We start from the raw sequence: 21506 nt of genomic DNA, 5'->3' as shown, positions 1-21506 counted from the left end.
TGCCTGACTGCCTGGCAAGTTTGGGGTTGGAAATGAGTGAAGTCTGTGACCTGGATGAAAGCCATTTGTTCCAACCTGAAAACAAGATATCACTGAGAGGGAGGAGGGGATGCTGAGGAAGGGATGATGTATGTTCAGTCTTCACCTGTAACTTGGTACAGAGTTAAAATAATACTTCTCATCTGAATCGGTGATTCAGTGGGTGACTTCACGGTGATGGCTTAAAACCATAAGGGTTAGAAGTACGGAAAGCTCTGTGGGGTGACTCAGTAGAGATGTAGGCCCAGTCACCAGCTCCTGAGTTTAAGCTGACCTGGGGAGCCCAAAGGTGTGGTGGTGGTCGAAGCCAGTGTGTAGACTCATTAGTTTTTGAGCTTTCTCTTTCTTTCAAGATCCTACTTTAACAGAAGTTGTTGTTGTTTGGGAATGGGGAGAAGATAGAAGAGAGCCAAAGGCATTGCTTTTTTTTCCCAAAATTTCTGAGTAACATGGGTTGATCCCATGAGGGCTGGGCTGTCTGTTCTAGAAAGAAGAATTAGCTAGGAAAGCAACCCCTGAGGGGAGGGAGGGAGGGAAGGAAACTGCTGGGACTTCGACTTGCTTGTATAATAAAATCAAGAACCAGTGTTTTGATTTGTCGGCCATGTGTTGTAATACATGTAGGATGAATGGAAAAAGAAATGGACAGGAGATAAAATCCCTTGCCAGTTTTATGTCTGTTCATAACTGTTATCTCCAAGAGGAAGTGGAATAATGAGGAATTTACTACTTAATTACCTCTCTATCTTTGCAGGAATTTGATTTCCATGTTCGTTGGCCTGGAGTGAAACTACTTACATCACTTCTAAAGCAGCAAGGACCTCAGGTGCAGCAGATAATTCTTGTCAGTCCTATGGGTGAGTGCTCCAGTTGTTTGCATGTGAGCTTCAGCTTGGAAGCTCACCAAACAGAAGGCAGAGAGCTAGAGCAGTTTTGAGTGAGGTGTTATCAAGACCTCTAGCAAGAAAAGAACTGCACCTTTTATGCCTGTTTTTGTGTACTTCTTGCAGGTGTTTCTAGACTCATGGATTTACTAGCAGACTCGAGGGAAGTTATACGAAATGATGTAAGTATAGAACAGAGGCTGTTGATTCTCTTCATAATTAGCAGCTGTCAACTGTGTGAGCTGCTTAATATTTGTGCAGAATTTGGATTAAGTTAAATGAATGCATGTGAGGGAAGCATCATGGTTATTAATTAAAAATACTAGAGTCTTCCCTTGAGTCAGGTGGTTTCTGCATGTCTTGCCACAAATCAGATAATGAAGACAAGCTGTTCCTGTGTATTTGCAAGCATCGAGTGTTGTATTCCTATTGTGTTAGCTGATCTTTCTCGTGGCCCTCTGTCAGGTTCAATTGTCTTTTTCCTCTTTACTCATCAGACAGCAGAAAGCTCAAATTACTTAGTACAGAAGAGATGAGGTGTCTTACAAGTTTACTCTTTGTTCTTGTGTATAGCCACTTAGCATCCTTTTTGGCAGTGTTGTGCTTCTCTTTTCAAGTGTGGTGAGGCGTGTGGTAAATACTGGGTGATGTCCATGCTGGGTTTGGTTACCTGTGCCAAAAATGCAGGGGATATGCAATTCTGTTCTCTGATCCTGGCCAGGGCTTATGCTGCTCTTTTAGCATTCTTCTGAGAGCTGTGACTTGTGACAAGTGGTGTTCTTTAGTAAAATTCAGTAAAACTAAGTTTTTAATCACTTCTTCACTCTTTCTACCAAGGGAGTCTTGCTGTTACAGCAACTGACAAAAAGTAATGCAGCCATACAGAAGATTGTTGCCTTTGAAAATGCCTTTGAGAGACTTCTGGATATCATAACAGAAGAAGGAAACAGTGATGGAGGTACAGATGTGTCTAAGGCTCTTTTCATGGTTGTGCCTTCTGGTTTTACACAAGTCAATGGGTGACTGTTTAAAAGTTGACATGAGTGTGCAATTGGAGCTTGTTAAATGGTTAGAAGGATCAAAACACATACCTGGGTTGTAACAAATTAAGCAGAAACATGAGCAAGTAGGCAGGTTTTCAGCATATTTTGAAATCTAGCTTTGAGATATTTGAGTTAAGATAACAGTTAATTTGTATGGGCATGTGTGCATAAGTGTTCATGTTTGGTTTATATTTGTGAGTGCATGTACTTGGGCAGTGTCCCCTTTTGTCACTTACTGAGTTGAGTGTCAGCATTCCTCCTGCGAAATCCCTGGATGCTTGGAAGTAACAGCTTGCTGTGTATCTTCAGCATTGCTGGTGACTTCAGTTTTCTGGTCAGTTCCTAGGCAAATCATTTACCTGGGGGTGAAGGATAAGAAAAGGAATGAGCAAAAATGATGTTCTTACGTATTTCCTTTGTTTCTCTTGGCAACTTGAGTTTACCACCGGCTGCAGTTTGCTGCAGGATCTAGTTGAGTAAAAAGATGACCTTCCTGCAAGCTGCAGCAGTAGTTAACATACTGCTGGTCTCCCAGCAGAGCTATTCCAGGTATTTTGGCGTGGAAGGATTAAGCAATGCTTTAAGTTAAAGCTGCTATTTTTAGGCAGTTAATAATTTTAGGGGACTCGGTATGTAAACTCCCATGTGCCAAGAATCATTTCTTTTCTCCTTCTTACATGTGTGTTCCTCCTGCCTGTGGCCTGCTGAGGGCTGGATTACCACCTGTGGCTCTGCAGTGGGAGTGGGAAGGGGGGAATGTGACAGCTGGTCTCTTGGTTATCCCACTCTCAAGTCTGGCACTGTCTGTGTGTTTTAACAAGTGTAAGAACTAAATATTTATCCTTTCTATGAAGTCCAGAAGGCAGCCCAGCAGTACCAGGAGCAAGCTACCTTTATTTGTGTTGTCCTCTGGACAAAGTTGTCCAAGGACTTTCTCTCAGAGCACATAGTTGATTAGCACCTGTAGTTTGTTTTCAACGCATACAGTCTGTAAGTAAAAACAACAACAAAAAAAAGCAACAAAAGCAAAACCTAAAAAAAAACATTTGCTTCAACTCCAAGGAGTGCAGTTTATATTGGTTTGTTGTAAGGGATGTTGATAAGAATTGCTTCTCTTGTCATTTTATTCTTCATTAAAAAAGTAAAATGAAACTCTGAAATGAGTCAAAATTGTAGCTAGTGATTACAAGCGTGTATAATCAGTTACAGTTTAGGTGCACTTTAAGAGGAATTTAATTTTAGTACTTAAGCAACACTACTGTCTCTGTCTTAACTTGAAGTACATATATTTCAAGACACCAAGTGTTCGTGAAGCTTTGTTTCAAGTCCTTCATGTGACTACCAATTAAATTATCATATGAGCTATGTATTCTTCGAAAATACTGTTTCTGCTTCAGACTTGTGGAAGAACCATAATTTTGGTTTCATTTGAAATATGCTGGATCACCAGTGATATATTTCACTTGATCTTTGATTATTTTTTCATGCTTGAGGTTCACAGTTCTTGATCAAAATTTGATGGTGTTAAGAACAAAGAGTTCAGAAGTGTGTGTTCTGTGCCTCCTAGAATCTGCTGAGTATGTGGAGAAACTAATAACTTCTGTCTCACCTTTGATTAATCTTTTTTATTCCACCAGGAATAGTAGTGGAAGACTGTCTCCTCCTTTTACAAAACTTACTGAAGAATAATAATTCCAATCAGAATTTCTTTAAAGAGGGTTCATACATTCAGCGCATGAAGCCTTGGTTTGAAGTCGGGGATGACAATTGCGGTTGGTCTGCACAGAAAGTAACTAATCTTCATCTAATGCTGCAGGTAAAACATGTCTTCTAGCTGCTAGTACCAATATCAAGGCTTCTTCAGCTTTGCTTACAGTGAGGAACACATGCAACATGTGACAGCTGAGAAATGTGTGCTTTCTTTAGCTCACAGTATTAGTGTGCCAGTATTAATGAGAGATACTCCTTTCAGTGCACGTACGATTTCTAAATGCTGAACTCGTAATGGGTGGTGCATCAAGTAACTTTATTTCATGTAACTTAAGATGTAACAGTGATCGGAGTTAAATATATGACTAGAGGTGTTCTTATAAAGAATCCTCCTGAATTCATGTGTAGTTATGGTGCACTTACAGCGCTGTTCAGTGGATTCATAATTATTGATTGTAGGACGCATTGCCTTCTGCTCACCCCTCCAGAAAAACACATTTTCCTGTTACGGAACACTTCATGTAGAAACTTGAGATTTATGAAGCTAGTTTCTTGCTTCCCAAAATGTAGCTCTGACAAATTGTGAGCCAAATAAAAAATCAGTGTGATTGTTCACAACTTAGTTGGAACCTCTGCAATGGAGTCCAGTGCTTGAGAATTTGAGGGTTACACTAAACTCAGCATCAATTGACCATACTTAGTAATGAGGTGGATGTGCTGTTTAATTGTTGTCTTTTATGCCTGTTTTTAGGAGCAATTGTTTTTCATGGATAAATCATGTTCTGCCTTTTGGAAAGTCTGGGACTCTCTTTACATATGGACTTCTTTTTCCCCTCTAGCTTGTTCGGGTACTTGTGTCTCCCACAAATCCTCCAGGTGCTACCAGCAGTTGTCAGAAGGCCATGTTTCACTGTGGGTTGTTACAGCAGCTCTGCACTATCCTGATGGCAACGGGAGTTCCTGCTGATATCCTGACAGAAGTAAGAGGGAACAAATAGATATGGGAGTGGGTGAAAATAAATGGGTGAAAACAGGAATCTACAGGGATGACTGCAGTGTCTCTGCAGCAACTGGTTACAGTACTTGTTAAGCATTTATCTCAGATGTTGACTTCCTATATGGAGAACTCACGTTTAAGAGTCTTTTGAATTATAATCTGCAGCCAGAAAATACTTGCATTTGCTTATTTTTTTTCTTCTGGATTTCAGGATATCCCAAAGAGGCTGAACTAATTCACGTTCTTCCCATGTGTGTCTATTTCTTTTGTTTTTTGTCTTTTTATTGCTCATATTTAAGTTTCATTTTTTGTCTGCCCTCTTTGTAGACCATTAATACTGTGTCAGAGGTCATTCGAGGATGCCAGATGAATCAAGACTACTTTGCCTCTGTCAATGCACCTTCTAATCCACCAAGGCAAGTGTTCAATTATGTCAGGTAATGATGTATTGGTATAGACAACAACAGTCAAATCCAAAGGATTTTTCAGTTCAGAACTTGAAATTCAGATACAGACAAACAGCTTCAAGTTCACATTGGGCATAATAGGTATAGCATGAAGGTGTCAGTTGTGTTTCCACAGAGATGAGGCTTAGAAGTCATTTTATTTAACTTTACTTGGTGGTACTTACAAAGTGAGTGAGCAATTAGTTGACAAGTTCCTAGGTCAGGAGGGACTGCTGCTGTTAGCCAGAGGATAGTTTGCAAAAGGACTTAGAGGGTAGGAAAATAAGTGGGTAATTAAGAATATACACCAAATGGTTTATCTACAGTTGTCTTCATGCACAACTTTGTCCTAAAAGCTTTTATTTTTATTACCAAATAGGCCTGCAATTGTAGTGCTTCTGATGTCCATGGTAAACGAAAGGCAGCCTTTTGTGCTCCGATGTGCTGTTCTCTACTGTTTCCAGTGCTTTTTATACAAAAACCAAAAAGGACAAGGAGAAATTGTTTCGACGCTTCTGCCATCTACTATTGACGGTACGTAAGACCACCATCTCTACACTGAGTTGTGAAGCAGTGGAATAGTTCACTGCATCAAATGTTATCTTCCCCAAAACTATTTACCTGTTACTGGTGCCAGATCCAAGCATGATGATTTGGTTTAGGGTTTCTCTAAGACTTGAAATAGATGGCCTTTAATTCTTTGTGCATTTACAGTACAGTAATGCCTTAAATATCTTGCTGTTTCTGTGGTGTGTTGTAATCTCATTTGTACCTCTGGCCCCTTTTGGTAGCTACAGGTAACTCCGTATCAGCTGGTCAGCTGCTCTGCGGGGGCCTCTTTTCAACGGACTCTCTCTCTAACTGGTGTGCTGCCGTGGCCCTGGCCCACGCCTTACAGGAAAACGCGACTCTGAAAGAACAGCTCCTGAGAGTTCAACTGGCGACAAGCATTGGCAACCCACCGGTGTCACTGCTGCAGCAGTGCACCAACATCCTCTCACAGGTATGGCCCTGACTGGCCCATCAATGGGATAAAAATCCAGGTGTACAGGAAAAATGGTCGTGAGCAGCTGCATCACAGGAAGACGTTAGTGTTAGCCCAAGGACAAGGATTCTCTCCCCTCCTGTTTAAGATTTGCTTAAAGCACCCTGTGCTGAAGGGAGGGGGGAGCAGCAAATCTTATTGTTCATCAAGCATTTATCTTGCATTCTGTCAGTAGGCAGGGGGCTTTAAAGCACATGGAACTTAAACTTAGTTTAAAAGACAAAGCAAACAGGCAGGATCCTCAGGCACATCTTGCTGTTGCTGCAGAAGTGCCCAGCTGGCATTTAGCCTGTAACTGCAAGCCTGAATAGTCTGTCCTCTATTGGTGGCTGTTGGTTTTGCTGATGGAAGGCAAAAACTTGTTCTGAAGTTGTACAGTATTTTATTACCTGGCTTTGGAAACAGGTGGTTTAACTTGACCTTCCAGACCACACTTCCTTGCGACATTAACTTCTATTACACATCCTTTCTTCCCAAATGGTTGTAATGATAGGGAGATAGTTAGCTCTGGGCAGTGATTAGGCGTTCCTGCAGTTAGGAATAATGGCAAAATGCTGGAGTTTTAAATTAATTGATGGGACTTCTGTAATTTGCTTTCCCTGATTATAAGCAGAACTCTTTATCCTTTTCCCTGCATTTTTGTTTAAGATGAATTTGAGATGATATAACTGCCTGTGGCTATGTAGCCTTAAATGATGCAGGGGATTGAAACTTTGGGGGAATGTTTCTGAAATGTGTTCATCTTAAACGTTCTCAAGTAACGTGTGTATAACTTGCAGGGTGATAAGATCGACAGACGGGTATGTATTTTTTGGCACAGCTTCGGCATTTTCTTGCCAACAGCAGGCCTTTTCCTTTTGTCTTGGGTTTTGCTGGGGAGGTTTTCTTTAACTGCTCTTTGATGTGTTTCCACTCACAGCTTTGTGTTGCAGTTGGGTTTGGGTTTTTTCCTAGCATAACCACCTCTTTCTGTGTCTCCAGGGGATTCTCTGGGGGTGCTCCACAAAACTATGGGGTCAAGATCTTGGGGAACATGGGTGCTTTCTTTCCAATGGGGTGTACTCATTTGCCGTTTGTACACCTGACAGGCGCACTTTGCTTTTAAGAAAAATTAAACTGTTAGAAATGCTGTTTCCTCAGACAGGCCTGTAGCAAACAGCTGGTGCCATCTGAAGTGGGAACATGCTGCTCATTTCCTGGCTGCTAAAAGAAAGATGGTGTTTAACCTGCCTTTCAGCCACTCTGTTACACTTAGCAGAAGCTTTTGAGTTTTAACCATGGAGCCAGTGATTTGAATAGCATTCAAATTACTAGCATTCAATTACTTATTACTAGTGAATGACCCCTGAAGTGAGTTGTCTGACTTTCAGGCTGTGTTCCTTAGAGCGCTGCTGAAGTAGTTGTCAGTTGAAGCAGAAACAGTTCTTGAAATATTGCTGCTGTGGAGTTGTGTACAGAATTAGCTTATTTGTAGTTGTGCAGAGGGGTGGGGTTGGATTGTTACCAGCCATGAATTGTAGGACAGCTGCCATGGAGGACTGGAACCTGTTAGAGTAGTGATTCTCATGGCATGGCTAGAAAATGGGTGTGTATTAATTAGGTGTGTATTAGGCTCTTCTGGGCTGTGTGGGAATGATTAGGCCAAATATTTTAATCTTCAGTCTAGGATGCCATGCTTGAGTACACATGGTGTGCAGCTGCTTCCAGGGGGGTGTGTGTGCTGGAAATGCCAACCTACACAAGCACAGGCAGCCTTGTGCTGCTGATGAGATTGTAATAGAAGACTGGTGGAAGTGTCAGTTTAGAAGTCTGCAAATGTCCGGTGGGACGAGACTGCCAGTTAAAGCAGTTATTCTCAGTGCAGGAGGTCTGGGGAAACAGATTGCCAGCAGTTTTGAACCAGTCTGAAGTGTGAGGAACGCTTGGTGGGGAAAAATGAGCAGTCTGCCTGTTCATTGGGTAATGGAAGGTGGGACTATTAAGGTATGTTCCTCTGCAGGCATTTCTGTGGTAGGCTGTTATGCAGTTGCCTGTGTCATGAGGATGTTAATGCATCTAATCTGGAAGGGATTCAGGAAGAACTGATGTTTTTACATTTTTTTTTTTTTTTTGTGGTAAGGCAGTGTACAGAACAGGTGACTCCCAGAGGCCCTGTAGTGGCATCTAAGTGGCCCCATAGTTCTGTGAGGATGTGAGGAAGTAAATCACCTGCGCAGCAGTTTTGGTCTAACAAGAAGGGCCTGTGTGGTCAGCAGGTTCATCAGCTAAGGTGTCTGACAAGGCAGTACTAGTGCAATCCACTGCACCAGTGTGGCATGGTAGCTTTTTGCTCTAAGAACTTGAAAAATGCAAGAGATATCATATTTTGTCTAAATTTATGATTTACCAGAGGATTGGAGTGTGAACGCAGTTCTTACCTAGTGGGTAATAAGGGCTAGTGAGGGAATATTTGTTGAAACGTGTTGTTAGAAGTCTGTCATGTCATCTCATGAGCAGAGATGTAGAAGTGTTCTAGATCATGGAGGTTATGAACTAATTTTGAAGTACATGGTGGGAGGGGAGACCCCCAATGCAGGTGGGGGAAGCTCAGTGGGCTGGTCCTGAGGACAGAAAGAGCAAAAAAGAGAAAAGTTTACTGGGACTAGGCAGCCTGCAGGGAGATGCAAGTCAGTGGAAACCAGTCATGGGTTTCAGGTAGGAGGTTAGCAGCAGGGAAGATAATCAGTGCATTAATGCAACGCAACAACAGGGTCGCAGAGAAGCTGAACGGTGACTCCTAACAGCATATGTAGTACTTACTCTGGCAATAAAACATGGTAACGTGCAGTTGGTGCTGATGGTTGTAGTCTCTGCTGTTCTGACACTGTTCACTTGGGTCTCTGGAAGTCAAGGTGCGGATGAGGGCCAAAGGGCCAAACACTCCCTTTTCCCATGTAAGCAGTATTATGGTTGGCTGCCACAGTCTGTCCATAATTCTGTTTTCTTTTTCCACTTAGTGGAGATTTGCTTCATTTTAGTGATGACGATATCTTAAAACAGATCATAGCACCTCAACAGTGCTTGAAGGCAATCTCTTCAGGGCATGGTATTTAGTCCCAGTGGAGTTGGTAGGCTCCGTTCCTGTCCGTCCTGCAGTCCACAGTGGCAGATGGTTGCTGGGAGCCTGCTGCAGAAGAAGCTTCTTGCCAGAGTGATGCTCACTGGCTGTTTCGGTGGCGAAAAGGCTTATATAAAGAGCTTGGGAAGCTTGTTTTTGTTGTGCTTTAATGCTTAAAAAAATATATTGTCTCTAGCCCTAAAGTGTAGGGATTTCCAGAGGCAAGGATTGAAGTCCAGTGTCTCAAGCACAGATAATTCTCAGGCATGGACTCTTCTTTGTTGTTGACTAACTTTTATCTTCTTGCTGCTGTTTTGATCCCTGTGACCACTCCCATCAGTGTATTTTCTTGCCTCCCGCTTGAAGGCATCCCAGCAGGTCCATATGCTTCATCTTGTCTTTGAGACTTGACTTAATCTTCCAGTTACTTTACCAAATTCATGAGGTGCTCGTGTGAAGCGGTTTTCCATGCAGGGAACATTTTGCCAGGCTGCCTCGTGAACGCTGACCGTCTGTGAAGGGATGCACGCCTGCCTTAATGCTGCTGTGTCCATATTTATCTGCAGCACAGACAAGGGGGAGAGAACCGATGTTTTCATCCACAAATAGACTTTCTTATTTTTTTTCCAGTTAAAAAATAAATCCCTCAATCACAGTAGCGAGCTTTCCCCTTCCTGGCTTAATGTACATATTGTTTTGTCCGAATAGAAAGGTACTTCAATATTATGTTAAGAACACATGGCAGTTTGTAGGCAGCAGCAAATGGAAGTGGTTGTAGTGATGAATCTCTTAGAGGGCATCCTTACCTGCCTTAATTTACACCTTGTTCCTTCTTTGCAAGGGTTGTGTGTATGTTTCTTTATGTTACCCTAGTATTAATTAAATGCAAAACTAATTTGTTATGAGTTGATATTGATGCTAATTTGCTTTGAGTCATATTTCACATCTGTGTTGCTTGTTTTTTTGCTCTGAAAGCAGCTAAATATGAGTGGTTTAATACTTGTTTCACCAAAGCACTAGAGCTGTGTTCAGTATAACTAACGAATGGGTATTTTGAAAGATGTGACTTTTTGTTCTAAAATGCACTGAAAGGTGAGTTCTGAATCAGTACAGCTTTTTTTTGGTATTTTAGCCTTTGATTGTGGAAAGATAGTAATGAGGGTGGTGTTATTTTTTCCAGGGCAGCAAAGTACAGACCAGGGTTGGACTGCTGATGTTGCTTTGTACTTGGCTAAGCAACTGCTCTATTGCTGTCACACACTTCCTTCACAATCCAGCCAATATTCCTTTTGTATCCTTGACTTGTTAGCAGATTAGAATGACTTGCCTAGTAGTTATTTGGACTGTCCATGTTAAAATCAAATGCTAATCTAGATCAGTTAGCAGGGATATTGCATGCTGTGCAAGGAAATATATCAGGGCAGGAGATAGAAGCAGCCTTTTACTGCCAGAGGTCTGTGTATGCTGACCTGCCTGTAAGATGGGCGTGTAACTTCAGGCACAGCAGAAAGCTAGGCCATCTCAGGGAGGGATTCTGCCAATTAAGTATTGAGTGGCTTTTTTTTTTTTCTTCATTTTAACAAGCCCATTGAAGTATTTATTATGAATTAGGCTCTTCTTCAGAAGTAGGGGGCATGTTTCTAACTTGTATTGAAGCTTGTTTCTATGCTTACTCATGAGAAAAATATCTGACTACAGTACTCTAGGCCAAACTGTTATTTAAGCTAAAGATTTGTTTGGGAACAAGTGAATCTCTTAGGTTAAGCAGAACCACTGGTTTCCCGAATCCTTTGAATTGTAAGATAGCTTGTTGGTGTCCTAATTAAGCTTGGTTTTAGATGTGCAAATAATTTTAAGAGGAAACTTAGACTGAAACAGCAGATTTGGAACAGAGAAGTATGCGGTATGTTTTGTGCTTATTTAGTATCTCAAAAATCCTTAACAAGAGCTCTAGCTCACAGGGCAGATAGCTGAGAACCTTGGAGAAGAGGAACAGCTCGTGCAAGGCCTGTGTGCACTTCTACTTGGCATTTCCATCTACTACAATGATAATTCTCTTGAAAATTACAGGAAGTAAGTATGATGTACAAATAAGTCTGTAGGGAAAGGTCTGAATGGCAGATAGTAGTTTAAGAGTCTCTTAAATACTTGGTTGAATATTTTCTGTGTGTGTTCCTTACAGGATGCAAAGTACCTGGACCCCAATTTTAGCTAGGCAAAACAGATCATTGTTTTGCGTAGGTCCTAACCTGTGTATTCCTAGGGTGTGAACAAATGCCAGTGTCACACTGAAAAATCCTAGGTGTTGAATGTAAAGCATGTAATGCAGATAATCAAAATTGTAACTGGGAAAACAAAAACCTCACTAAGACGAGGGGAAATGGCCTCAAGTTGTGCCAGGGGAGGTTTATGCTGAGTATTAGGAAAAATGTCTTTACTGAAACGGTTGTGTGGCATTACAATAGGCTGTCCAGGGAAGTGGTTGAGTCGCTGTCCCTGGAGGTCTTCAAAAAATGTGTAGTTTTAGAACTTAGTAGTATGGTATAGTGCTAAACTTGACTAGTAGGTTAATAAAGGTTGGACTAGGTGACCTTACAGGTCTTTTCCAATCTGAATGATTCGATGAGCTAAGAATGTTTTTTTTTTCTTGAAGTCTTGCACCGTGGTTGATTTTTCTCCTCTTATTTTTAGAGAGAAACTGAAACAGCTGATTGAGAAGAGGATTGGCAGGGAGAACTTTATTGAGAAGCTTGGCTTCATTAGCAAACATGAACTTTATTCCAGAGCTGCTCAGAAACCACAGCCTAGTTTTTCTAGCCCAGACCACATGATGTTTGATCATGAATTTACCAAGCTTGTAAAGGAATTGGAAGGTGAGATGTATTTTAATTTGTGGGTTTCCTTGTGATGAGCTGATGACTGAATTACCAAACATGCTGAATGTCCTATTAAAAGTAGTGTGATTATATGAAAATACAGCATTCTAAGAAGCACGGGACATGGATTGCTCTACGCTATCATAAATCCAAACTTGCAGTTCAAATATTTTGTAAAATTATTCCCAGTACACATCCGTAATCAGGGCTTCTAGTAATTAGACTTATTGTTAAGTAAAACAATTCTTACTACGTGCTGTGAGTTGCCACACTGTGGCAAAGGAGTGTATTTGTCTGTGTTCACACAGACTGAAATGGGTGGTGATGGAAGCTTGACTCACAGAAGTACACAAGCCAGCACTTTGCAGATTTGTTAAGACAAATTATGAATAATGAATTTCCTGGCTTGTTAGAAAATAATGGGGACTCCATTCTTAGTAAGGCTTTATCTACACATTGCCTTCACACTCCTAAATCTCTTACTTGTGCAGCCACTTAGGCAAATAGTTTTAATGGAGCATAATGCAAGTGAAACACACCTTTGCTGATGGAAAGGACTCAAAACACCCATTCTGAAACTGTCGAGCAGTAAGCATGCAAACCTCCCTATAAAAAAAAAAAATGCTTTTTCCTATTTTTTAAGACTGTTTTTTTAAGACTTGACAAACTGTTGTCAACAGGTGTCATAAGTAAAGCTATTTACAAGTCCAGTGAAGAAGATAAAAAAGAGGAGGAGGTTAAGAAGACATTGGAACAGCATGACAACATTGTGACTCACTACAAGAAAGTCATCAGGGAGCAGGTAAGAGGCAGTCGCTCCATTTCCCTGTTTTTAGAAGCTGTTTATACTGACTTTTGGAGCTATCACCATGCAGATACAGTAAAACAAGTAAGAAGGAATCCAACAATGCAGGTATGCTTGAAAAATACTAAGGCCAAGAATAACTGGCTGAACTCAAGTGTCAGTGCTTAGAATACTGGTTAAGTTTAATTGCTTTCCTGAGGTACATCTTTCTCTTTTGTGTTTATTTCTCTTCAACTAAGTAACTGAGAAATGTGCAGCAACTTTTTTCATTCTTATTTCTATGCTCTCGCTTCTCAAAAGATAATAGATGAAATGTGACTCAAAAGGAAACAAAGTTTCCTTGATCAAATTTGGGTATACTTGGTGAATCTTTTCCAATGGTAGTTTGCTTTTTTTTTTTTCCTGCCACAGTTTAAATTGAGAAGTAAAGGACCATAGCTAAGTAATTTAGCTAGAGGGGAACTGCAGCAGGTTTTCATAGTTCCTGGACACAGCCTGCTGCAGTATACCTGGAATTAAGGGACACTTTTGAACCTCCAGTGAGGCTTTATTGAACATATGACTGCAATTACCACTGTTTCTTTCAAGACTTCATAAGCAGACCAAATGTGTGCAGGATTCAGTGGGGTGGGGAGAAAAATTGAAAGATTTTGTATTTTTGACTCTTTCTGCTGCCCATGGTATGGAGATGGTGGAGCTCTCCTCTGAGAGATTCAGAATGCGTTGGTCTTCTGTGACAGACTACTTCTATCTTTCCCCCACCTTTTTCCCTAGGAAAGCTATCTACGTTTGTATGCAACTTTTCTGCTAATCTGTCATAGGTAGCACTGACAATTTCTGTAACCAGTGATGTCTACTGGTGGAGTACAGTTTTTTCATCTGTCTTTTTGTACCTTAGAGCATTGTATTCAAATGTTATTACTGAAAGTGCTTTCTTTTCTTTTCACAGGACCAGGAGCTTGAAGAGTTGAAACAACAGGTTAACACTTTAAAATCTCAAAATGAGCAGCTTCAAACAACTGTTACACAGCAAGTGTCACAGATCCAGCAGCACAAAGACCAATATAATCTCCTTAAAGTACAGCTAGGTATGTTTCAGAAACAATAACAGTAACCTTGCTAGTGCTGAAGATTGTGTGTAGTTTATGCCAAGCTATAGAACAGATGCAGCAAATAATCCTTTGTCATTGCAGACATGCTGCGTTATTACACAGTATATGAAAATTTCCCATAGAGATGAAGACTTTGGGGAAAGTCGATGTTGAGCATTGCTATAAACTTCATTTAAGCATCAGATTTGCTCTAACTAAAAATAAGATATTTTTAATAATATTAAAATACAATTTAATATAAAATAGAAATAAATATAAATAATAAATATAAAATATTAAATCATAAGTTAATAATACTTAAAATATCTTACTTTAAATGCCTTCAAACTACAGAATAATGTGCAGTGAGAACTGAAAGGACAACCTGAAAATGTGGTGGAAGTATCACTTGTTTTTGATTTGTGCCCAAGTTTTAGGTGTCTTGCAATACTAGTTCCTTTCTCAGAATGACATGTTAGTGTATCTTGAGATAGGGCCTACCTGCCATGCTGCTACCTGGGAAAACAAGCACCTAGAGAAGATGGCTACAGCCCAACAATCCATTTCCATGGACACATGGAAATACTGGGATTAGAAATAGCTTCTGATCCGATGATGGTGTTAATTCAGTTGCCCACCATGACAAGACAAGCCCTTCCTTGCAACCCTAGCTCCTTAGCTGCAGCTGTGCTGGGTGAAGGGCTGGAGCTGATGCTGTGGGAAGTGGTGGCTACCAGGGAACTGCTGGTAGAAGCTTATTCCAAAACAGTTATGCCCTGTTCAGTCTTAAATCAGAGAGAGTCCATGTGTGCTACAGCTTGTGTCTCAGAGTGAAAATTTGAGTCAGGGAAGAATCTGTGGTATGGCAGATGCACAAGATGAAGCATATCATTGTCAGTAGAGGGGGCTAATGGAATGCTTAAATCAGGACAGCACATACGAGTTATTCCAAGGGCAAGATGCCTGAGGAGCTGTGTATGTCATAGACCTGGTTTGTTAGTATTAAACATAAGGTAAGGGAACAACTGCCAGTCATTATAGAATGAACTGTGTATGTATTTCTTTGGTTTGAACTGAATGGCTAGAGCAGCATGCAGATTAGTCACAAATAAGGAATAGCAAATTAGACCTTGTCCTTAGACTTCTGATAGAGAATTTTAAAACTCTGTACTTGGGCTCTTTACTTCAAATAACTTGTATTGCCTTGTGGGATGAGAGGAGGAGGAGCAATGAATTCTTTGATTTTTGTGTTAAAAAATAACTTTGAAAATGATGTTAGTGAACTTTGTTATAATCTGTCTCCTAGGAAAGGACAATCAGCATCATAACTCCCACAGTGATACAGTTCAGATGAATGGCATTCAGGTGGAGGAAGTGAGCAAACTGAAAGAGGAGTTGGAAGAATGGAAAAACAAGCATGAGCTGCTGCAAGGGCAGTTGAGGGAAAAGGATTCTTTGATTGAAAAATTGGTAAGGTCTAACTACTGTCTCAGCAGATCTTGACAGGGCTTCTGTTTTTGTTTTAAAATTTTATTTGCCTTATGCTGCGAAGGTCATCACTGTGATGGCAGTCATGCAATCAGTTATGATTGCGTGCTGATAATAAGAAATACAGTGCAGGATGGCTTAATGGGAGCATGTGTTTTTTCCTTACTTGTTTGTTTTCTGCTTCACGCTGTTCCCAGGAGTAGCCTCTGTAGCTCGTCTGCTGTAGTGTAGAATCTGCCTTCTTTTGCTTGCCTTCTCTGTCTCAATTGGTGAAAGATATATTTTGCTTCTACCTTAGAGGAGACCATTCAGTTGTGCTCTTGCTATCAGAGAGCTTTATGACATGCATTTATTAACCTGTTTTCACCTTTTAACCAGGGAACAGTGATTCAAGCACACAGTTCACTGTGTGTTTGGACAACATAACTATAGTCTGTTTAGTTGTCTGATTGATTTTTCTGTTGCTATTACAGAAGCCTTTGCAGTTGGAAACGGGAACAGAACAGTCTTCACAGACGAGCAAATCCAGTGGCTTGGAGCACAATAATGAACTACAGAAGGTGAACTTGTGTTGCTTGAGCAAAGCTGTAGTGAACAACGGTAGCTTGGGATGGGAAGGGTCAAGTTTCAGGGAGTGTCAGGATTTCTGAGCTTCCTGATAATATTCATGGCCTTCCTTTGTGATGATAGTAGTGATCTTGGTGCACGGAGATCATATATCCAAAAACGAACTGCTTGCCTTTTCTAAGCAGCTTTAAGCCAGGAGTAGAAATGTCAGCTTGTGCAGACTTGAGACATTTTTGTGTTTACCCATTGCCAAGTATTGTTAAGTGTTCTTAAGAAAGCTTCCACGTATTAGATGTACAGCGCAGAACAAGTGCTGCTCTATCTGTAGGTTCAATGATTTAGCATAACTGTTGTGCAAAAAAATACCTAGCAGTTTTGCAAAAACTTGAAAACTTGGGAATTTGGGAATTGTGATTGGAAAACAAAGAATGTCCAGGCTGATGTGCCTTAGTGGCTTTCTGCACAGAGCGGATCCACAGAGGATGCCGGTGGGAGTGCTAGTGGGGTGAAACCCTGTTATAAACATTAGTCTGGCAAGTGGCTTTGGGCATTGCATAGAGAATAAATTCTTCAGAGTATGGGGTGGAAGTGATGTTTGTTGCTGCCTAGCTTTGTCTTCTAGAGAAATGGTTGCTGTGTTGTCACTAAGACATTTGCACCCTTCCACTTGTGTAGCTAGTGCAAAGCAATTTTTCTGGTAGCATTTAACCTAACAAAAATCAAGTGGGAAGAACTGTTTTGCTTTCTAAAACTAAAAATATTTTCCTTTTTTGTTTTCCAAAGGAATTAGAAATGCTCAGGACTCAGATACAACTACAGTCCGCAGAAATCACTAAGCTACAGGCTGAGAATCAGAAGCTACAAGTAATGGTACTAGTAAAATACTTATTTTTTCTTTTGAGACAAACTTTCCTGCCTGTGCTGTCAGTAGCATTTGTCCTAAACCAAGCTTGTTTGAAACGTGCGTGTCAGAAAGTGATTCCAACATTGTTTTAAATGAAGTAATTTATTACCTAGACAAATCCTTCCTGAGGAAAGAGTAGATGTTACTTTAGTTAGTGCTTTGCAAATTGTGAAGCCATTGGTTGTTGGTGATTTTACAGAAGTCATTCAGTGTTTTAAGTTTCTACTGTTACCAAAGGGGAAAAACAAACAAACCTCTCCTGTGAAGCACAACACGTGATACAGCATACATTAGAGGGATGATTATTTTTCAAATATTGGAGGATACTACTTTGGAAACTTACATAAAATTGCTCAGCAAACAGGTACATCGGTCTGCACAGACCTCCAAACATAATATGTTACATGTTGAATACTAAATATTATATATGGAAAAAAATGGCCAATAAAGCCATTGAGGAAAGGTTTTAAAAAAGAGGCAATCCTGTCCTCAGAACTAGCTAATGGCATTAGAAAGCATATGTTGAGCCTGCATACCTTGTTAGGGAGTTGTGTGAACATCCTACTGACATGTTTCTGCAGCAGAGCTCATGGTTCAAGTTGTAGGTCTGTGGGCCCCCTGAACAACTGGAAGGAGAGCATTCAGTGATGGTGCTCAAGCAGAACAGGAGTAGTTGCTGTGTGCCCTGCTTTTGTAGCTCTGCAATGACGAAGATAAGGAAGCTGGGTTAGCTGAAACTCTTGCTTCTGGCTGGCTTGTTCTGATTTATGCATCACAGTATGATTTCAACATCACAAGAAAAGGACTTTGTGTGGGGAGAAGATCAAGTGTTTCATGCACAGATGAGCTTGGTGAGGAAGGGTTTTGATATTTTCCAGTGTAAAAAGGCTCAGCTGCCACATGAGATTCCATTTCACGTGTGTTGGCTGTGTGTGCTTGCGTGGCAAAGGCACGTTCAAGTGTTTCATGCTGCCATCAGCTGTCAGGCCAATTCATTGCCATCCAACAGACTGCTGGCCTTTCCTAGAGCTCTGACTTGAATGTGCTACAACTGCAGAAGCATTATCTTACGTTCATTCTGTGTTGGTTGTTTTAACTGAAAGACAGCTGCCACATTTTGGAAACCTTAACTTTGGGAAGGGCTGGCTTACACCACAATATTCCTATTTTCAGTAGTCACATAAAAGATGCATATACTGCCCCATCTCTGCAAGTATCGAAGGCCAGGTTGGATGGGACTTTGCACAAATGGAAGATGTCCCTGAACGTGGCAAGGGGTTGCAACTAGGTGAGGTTTAAGGTTCCTTCCAGCCTCAACCATGCTGGATATTTAGCCTAATTAAAAATCGAAACAACAACAAAAAAATCAACCCTTTGGCACTTAAGAACCATCTGAGGTGAGAGCTGGTGGCCTGTAAGTGACTGGGTTGGTGTACAAAAAAAATCGGTACACCATAATTTCTGTGAACTAAAGGTTATACCTTCTTTTTTGTGTATGCATATGCATGTATTCAGACCCCAGAAAGCATATGTCTGTTTTCTGATGATTTCCAGTGTATGATGTAAATAACTACCATACTTTGGCTATGCTGTAGCAAGAAAGTAAGCTTTTAACATCTACAGGTAACTGTATAATGTCTTGGCATGCTGACTTTGTGAGGCATTCAGTGCTCCTGACACTGCTTTTTCTTTTGCACAGAACACAAGCGCAGATCCTGCATTAGGTGACAGCAGTGCAACAGCAGCAAAGAACTTGGAATTAGAGGGACGACTTGTGCAAGAAGTGAAAGATTTGAAGGTCAGTAGTGGATGAACGCCAGACCAGGTCACTTGACGCTCAGCCTTCAGTTAGGACTTGTGCAACTGGAAACGCTTTGGATGGAGGGGGTTTGTGCTGTCAGGATTTTCCGTTTTAGACAACAGAAGGGAAATTGAATGCATCTCTTTTGTTTTTCACTTGGGGAACTTAAGCCTTGCCTGCCTTTGAAGCCTTTAAAGATTTAGTAAGAAGGGTCTAGGAAATAGCTTTACTGTGACATGGACAACCTGACTTGACTGTGGGAGGGTAGTCACTCTTTAAAACTCCTACCTACCTTTCTCTTGGCTGGTAATAGGGGGAGTTTGGTTAAGGAACTGTAGGAGTGAGGCCACAGGACGGTTGGTGGGGATCGAGCAGTTACAAGTAGTGTATGCGAAGTGTTTGTAGGAAACAAAGCAGTCTTCCTTGCTTAAGGTGTGTCTTGGTGTGGGATCTTTCCTGTTGCCAGAACGAAGTCAAAGCCCTTTCTGAAGAAAAAGCATCACTAAAACAACACCTAGATTCATCCAACAGTACAGTTGCCATCTTGCAAGATGAGAAAAGCAAACTTCAGCAAGAAGTTGCAGAATCAAAAAAAGAACAGGATGATCTTCTGGTGCTTTTGGCTGACCAGGATCAGAAACTATCTGCCCTGAAGAATAAATTGAAGGATCTTGGTGTACCGGTAAGCAAAACAATGTTTCAAGTAAGTTCTCAGGTCCAAGGCTCGCCTGAGCAGTCGGGGTATGACAGTGCTTTATCCAATACATCTGGTGAGGCATCCTTCTATAAATGTAGGGCTGTTGGATCTACCAGAGTTGCTTTCTGAACTTAAGTTGGCAGCTAGCAAGAAAATTGCCTCTTGGAAGAAGTGTTCAGATGTACCTGCATAAGCATTGTGATGAAAACACCTTATACTGTATCCATGTGTCTGGAATGCTATCTGACCATCTGCCCTTGCTGTTGCTTGTCCTGGCTGCCAGCTAGAAAACAAAGGGTGGCATTGTAATGCTCCAAGGGCTTGCTCTGCAAAAAATCCAAGTGATTACTTAGCAAGCAACTAAAGCTTTCTAGCTCTGCTGCAAATGGTCACTGCAGCATCTGAGAGGAACTCTGGGCAGTTGACTTTGACCTTGTGGCTTGCAGCTGAACTTGTGACTGTAAGGTGGATGTCACTAGGTGATGTGCTGCAGTTCTTGTGGCTGAATGCCAGATTTGAGCCTGTGTTTCTTATGCAAAAGCAATCATTCTTTCTGATGCAAATCATTTATGTATTAAAGATTACTTTTTGGTAGTTAACAGTTAATCTGGTCTAGCTTCTGCTATCTGGATAAAATGTTAGTCTAGGGGGTACTTGTAGCACGTGTAGAAGTTAAACTGTGAGATTGTAAGATGACAATTTGAAGAATTAATTGATACAGCATGATGATTTTAGGTTACCTTTTCAGCCTGTTTTCACTCCCTCTGCATTTGTTTAATCTTCAAAGGATTGGATCCTTTGACGGAAAGGACCTTATTGCTCACAACAGATCTTTATTCATTTCAGGTTGAAGATGAGGATGATATTGAATCTGGAGATCAAGCAGATGAAGATGAGGATGGGGATGAAGAGGAGCAAGACTAATGTTCTTTTGTGTGTTACAATGAAAACTAGATTGCATTGTTAGTGGGGGAAAAAAATCTATTATTGGTATACAACCCAAAACATCTGCTTACAAGAAGCAGAGGGGAAAGTGGCAACTATGGGACAAGTTATAAGTTACTGAAGTGTCTGGAAACCCTTCATACTAGGTAAAGCAAACAAAAATTACTAAGTTCTATATGAGTATCCCAAACTTTACTTGTTTAGAAGTTGCTTTAGACACTGTTTAAATTATGGGGATGACAATGCTGTTCATTGTCATTACAAGAGTTCTGTGCATTTGTTTACCATTTTAACCTTCTGGAACTCTTAACGTAATTAAATACAGAAGTATTTGGTTTAACATCTGTCAAATGGAATCATTGCCTCTGCTGTCAGCATGGAGCTTCAGTGTAATTTGTGGCTTCCTTTAAAGAGCAGTGGCGAGGTGGAAGGGCTGGGGTGGCTGTGGTGTGCGCTGGCCACTCTGCTGCCCTCCTGAGCTAGTTCTCTAGGTGTGAATGGACCTGAGCATCGAGTGCCTTGACGCCTGGTACAGCTGCATTTGGTACCTCCTGGAGGGAACTCGAGGGAACTGCAACGTTATGCTAATAACGTGGAAGAGGCTTCACAGAAATGTGCACAAGCAAGGTAGTGTTTTTTAAGAAGAATCTCTTTGGAAAAACGAAGACCAATATACTCATTCTAAGGATCTAATGTGCTACCAAGTCAGCATAAAAATAAGTTAAAAAGAAATCTGTTGACTACTTCAGTAAGGAAATGAAAACTACTATGATTTATATAACTTATTGGCTCTTGATGAGTGAATAAAAGGTTGAATTTTAAAAGAAAAAAATGAATAGAGTAAACGCATCCGTTCTTGGTAACAAAAATAGGTATGTCCACTTAGCACTCATTTAATTCTCTTGTCTTGTTTTAATAAAATATATTTTAATACATATTTGAAATTGTTTAAAATCCAGTCAAGTGTGACAAATTAAATGAATAAAATACACTGAACTGGGGGGCTAATCAAATGAGCACATAGTGGGGTAGTTCAGTTTTTGCTTTTTCCAAAAGCATCAACTTCAGTAG

The 21506-nt window shown here is 40.8% G+C and overlaps 1 protein-coding gene across 7 annotated transcripts in view; it reads left to right on the top strand.

Annotated features, from left to right (window-relative positions):
* The window catches only part of USO1 (USO1 vesicle transport factor), a 32666-nt gene extending 11294 nt beyond the window's left edge, over positions 1 to 21372 (top strand). For 2 of the 7 annotated variants that reach the window (XM_068680450.1, XM_068680448.1), the window contains 20 exons: positions 794 to 896; positions 1050 to 1105; positions 1761 to 1881; positions 3604 to 3782; positions 4516 to 4656; positions 5001 to 5089; positions 5499 to 5653; positions 5917 to 6122; positions 6944 to 6964; positions 10442 to 10552; positions 11216 to 11334; positions 11953 to 12134; positions 12818 to 12939; positions 13892 to 14030; positions 15340 to 15503; positions 15995 to 16081; positions 16872 to 16958; positions 18692 to 18790; positions 19260 to 19475; positions 20337 to 21372. In XM_068680450.1, coding sequence (XP_068536551.1) covers positions 794 to 896; positions 1050 to 1105; positions 1761 to 1881; positions 3604 to 3782; positions 4516 to 4656; positions 5001 to 5089; positions 5499 to 5653; positions 5917 to 6122; positions 6944 to 6964; positions 10442 to 10552; positions 11216 to 11334; positions 11953 to 12134; positions 12818 to 12939; positions 13892 to 14030; positions 15340 to 15503; positions 15995 to 16081; positions 16872 to 16958; positions 18692 to 18790; positions 19260 to 19475; positions 20337 to 20414 — 2475 coding nt within the window. In that variant the 3' untranslated portion in view covers positions 20415 to 21372. Of the gene's footprint in view, positions 1 to 793; positions 897 to 1049; positions 1106 to 1760; positions 1882 to 3603; positions 3783 to 4515; positions 4657 to 5000; positions 5090 to 5498; positions 5654 to 5910; positions 6123 to 6943; positions 6965 to 10441; positions 10553 to 11215; positions 11335 to 11952; positions 12135 to 12817; positions 12940 to 13891; positions 14031 to 15339; positions 15504 to 15994; positions 16082 to 16871; positions 16959 to 18691; positions 18791 to 19259; positions 19476 to 20336 lie in introns of all 7 variants that reach the window. The other 5 variants (XM_068680449.1, XM_068680447.1, XM_068680452.1 and 2 more) reach the window with 3 other exon arrangements.
* The last annotated feature ends 134 nt before the right edge of the window (positions 21373 to 21506 follow it).

Source organism: Anas acuta, chromosome 4 (genome assembly GCF_963932015.1).
Source record: "Anas acuta chromosome 4, bAnaAcu1.1, whole genome shotgun sequence".
Lineage (NCBI taxonomy): Eukaryota > Metazoa > Chordata > Aves > Anseriformes > Anatidae > Anas > Anas acuta.
This window is presented reverse-complemented; position numbering and strand designations above follow the sequence as displayed.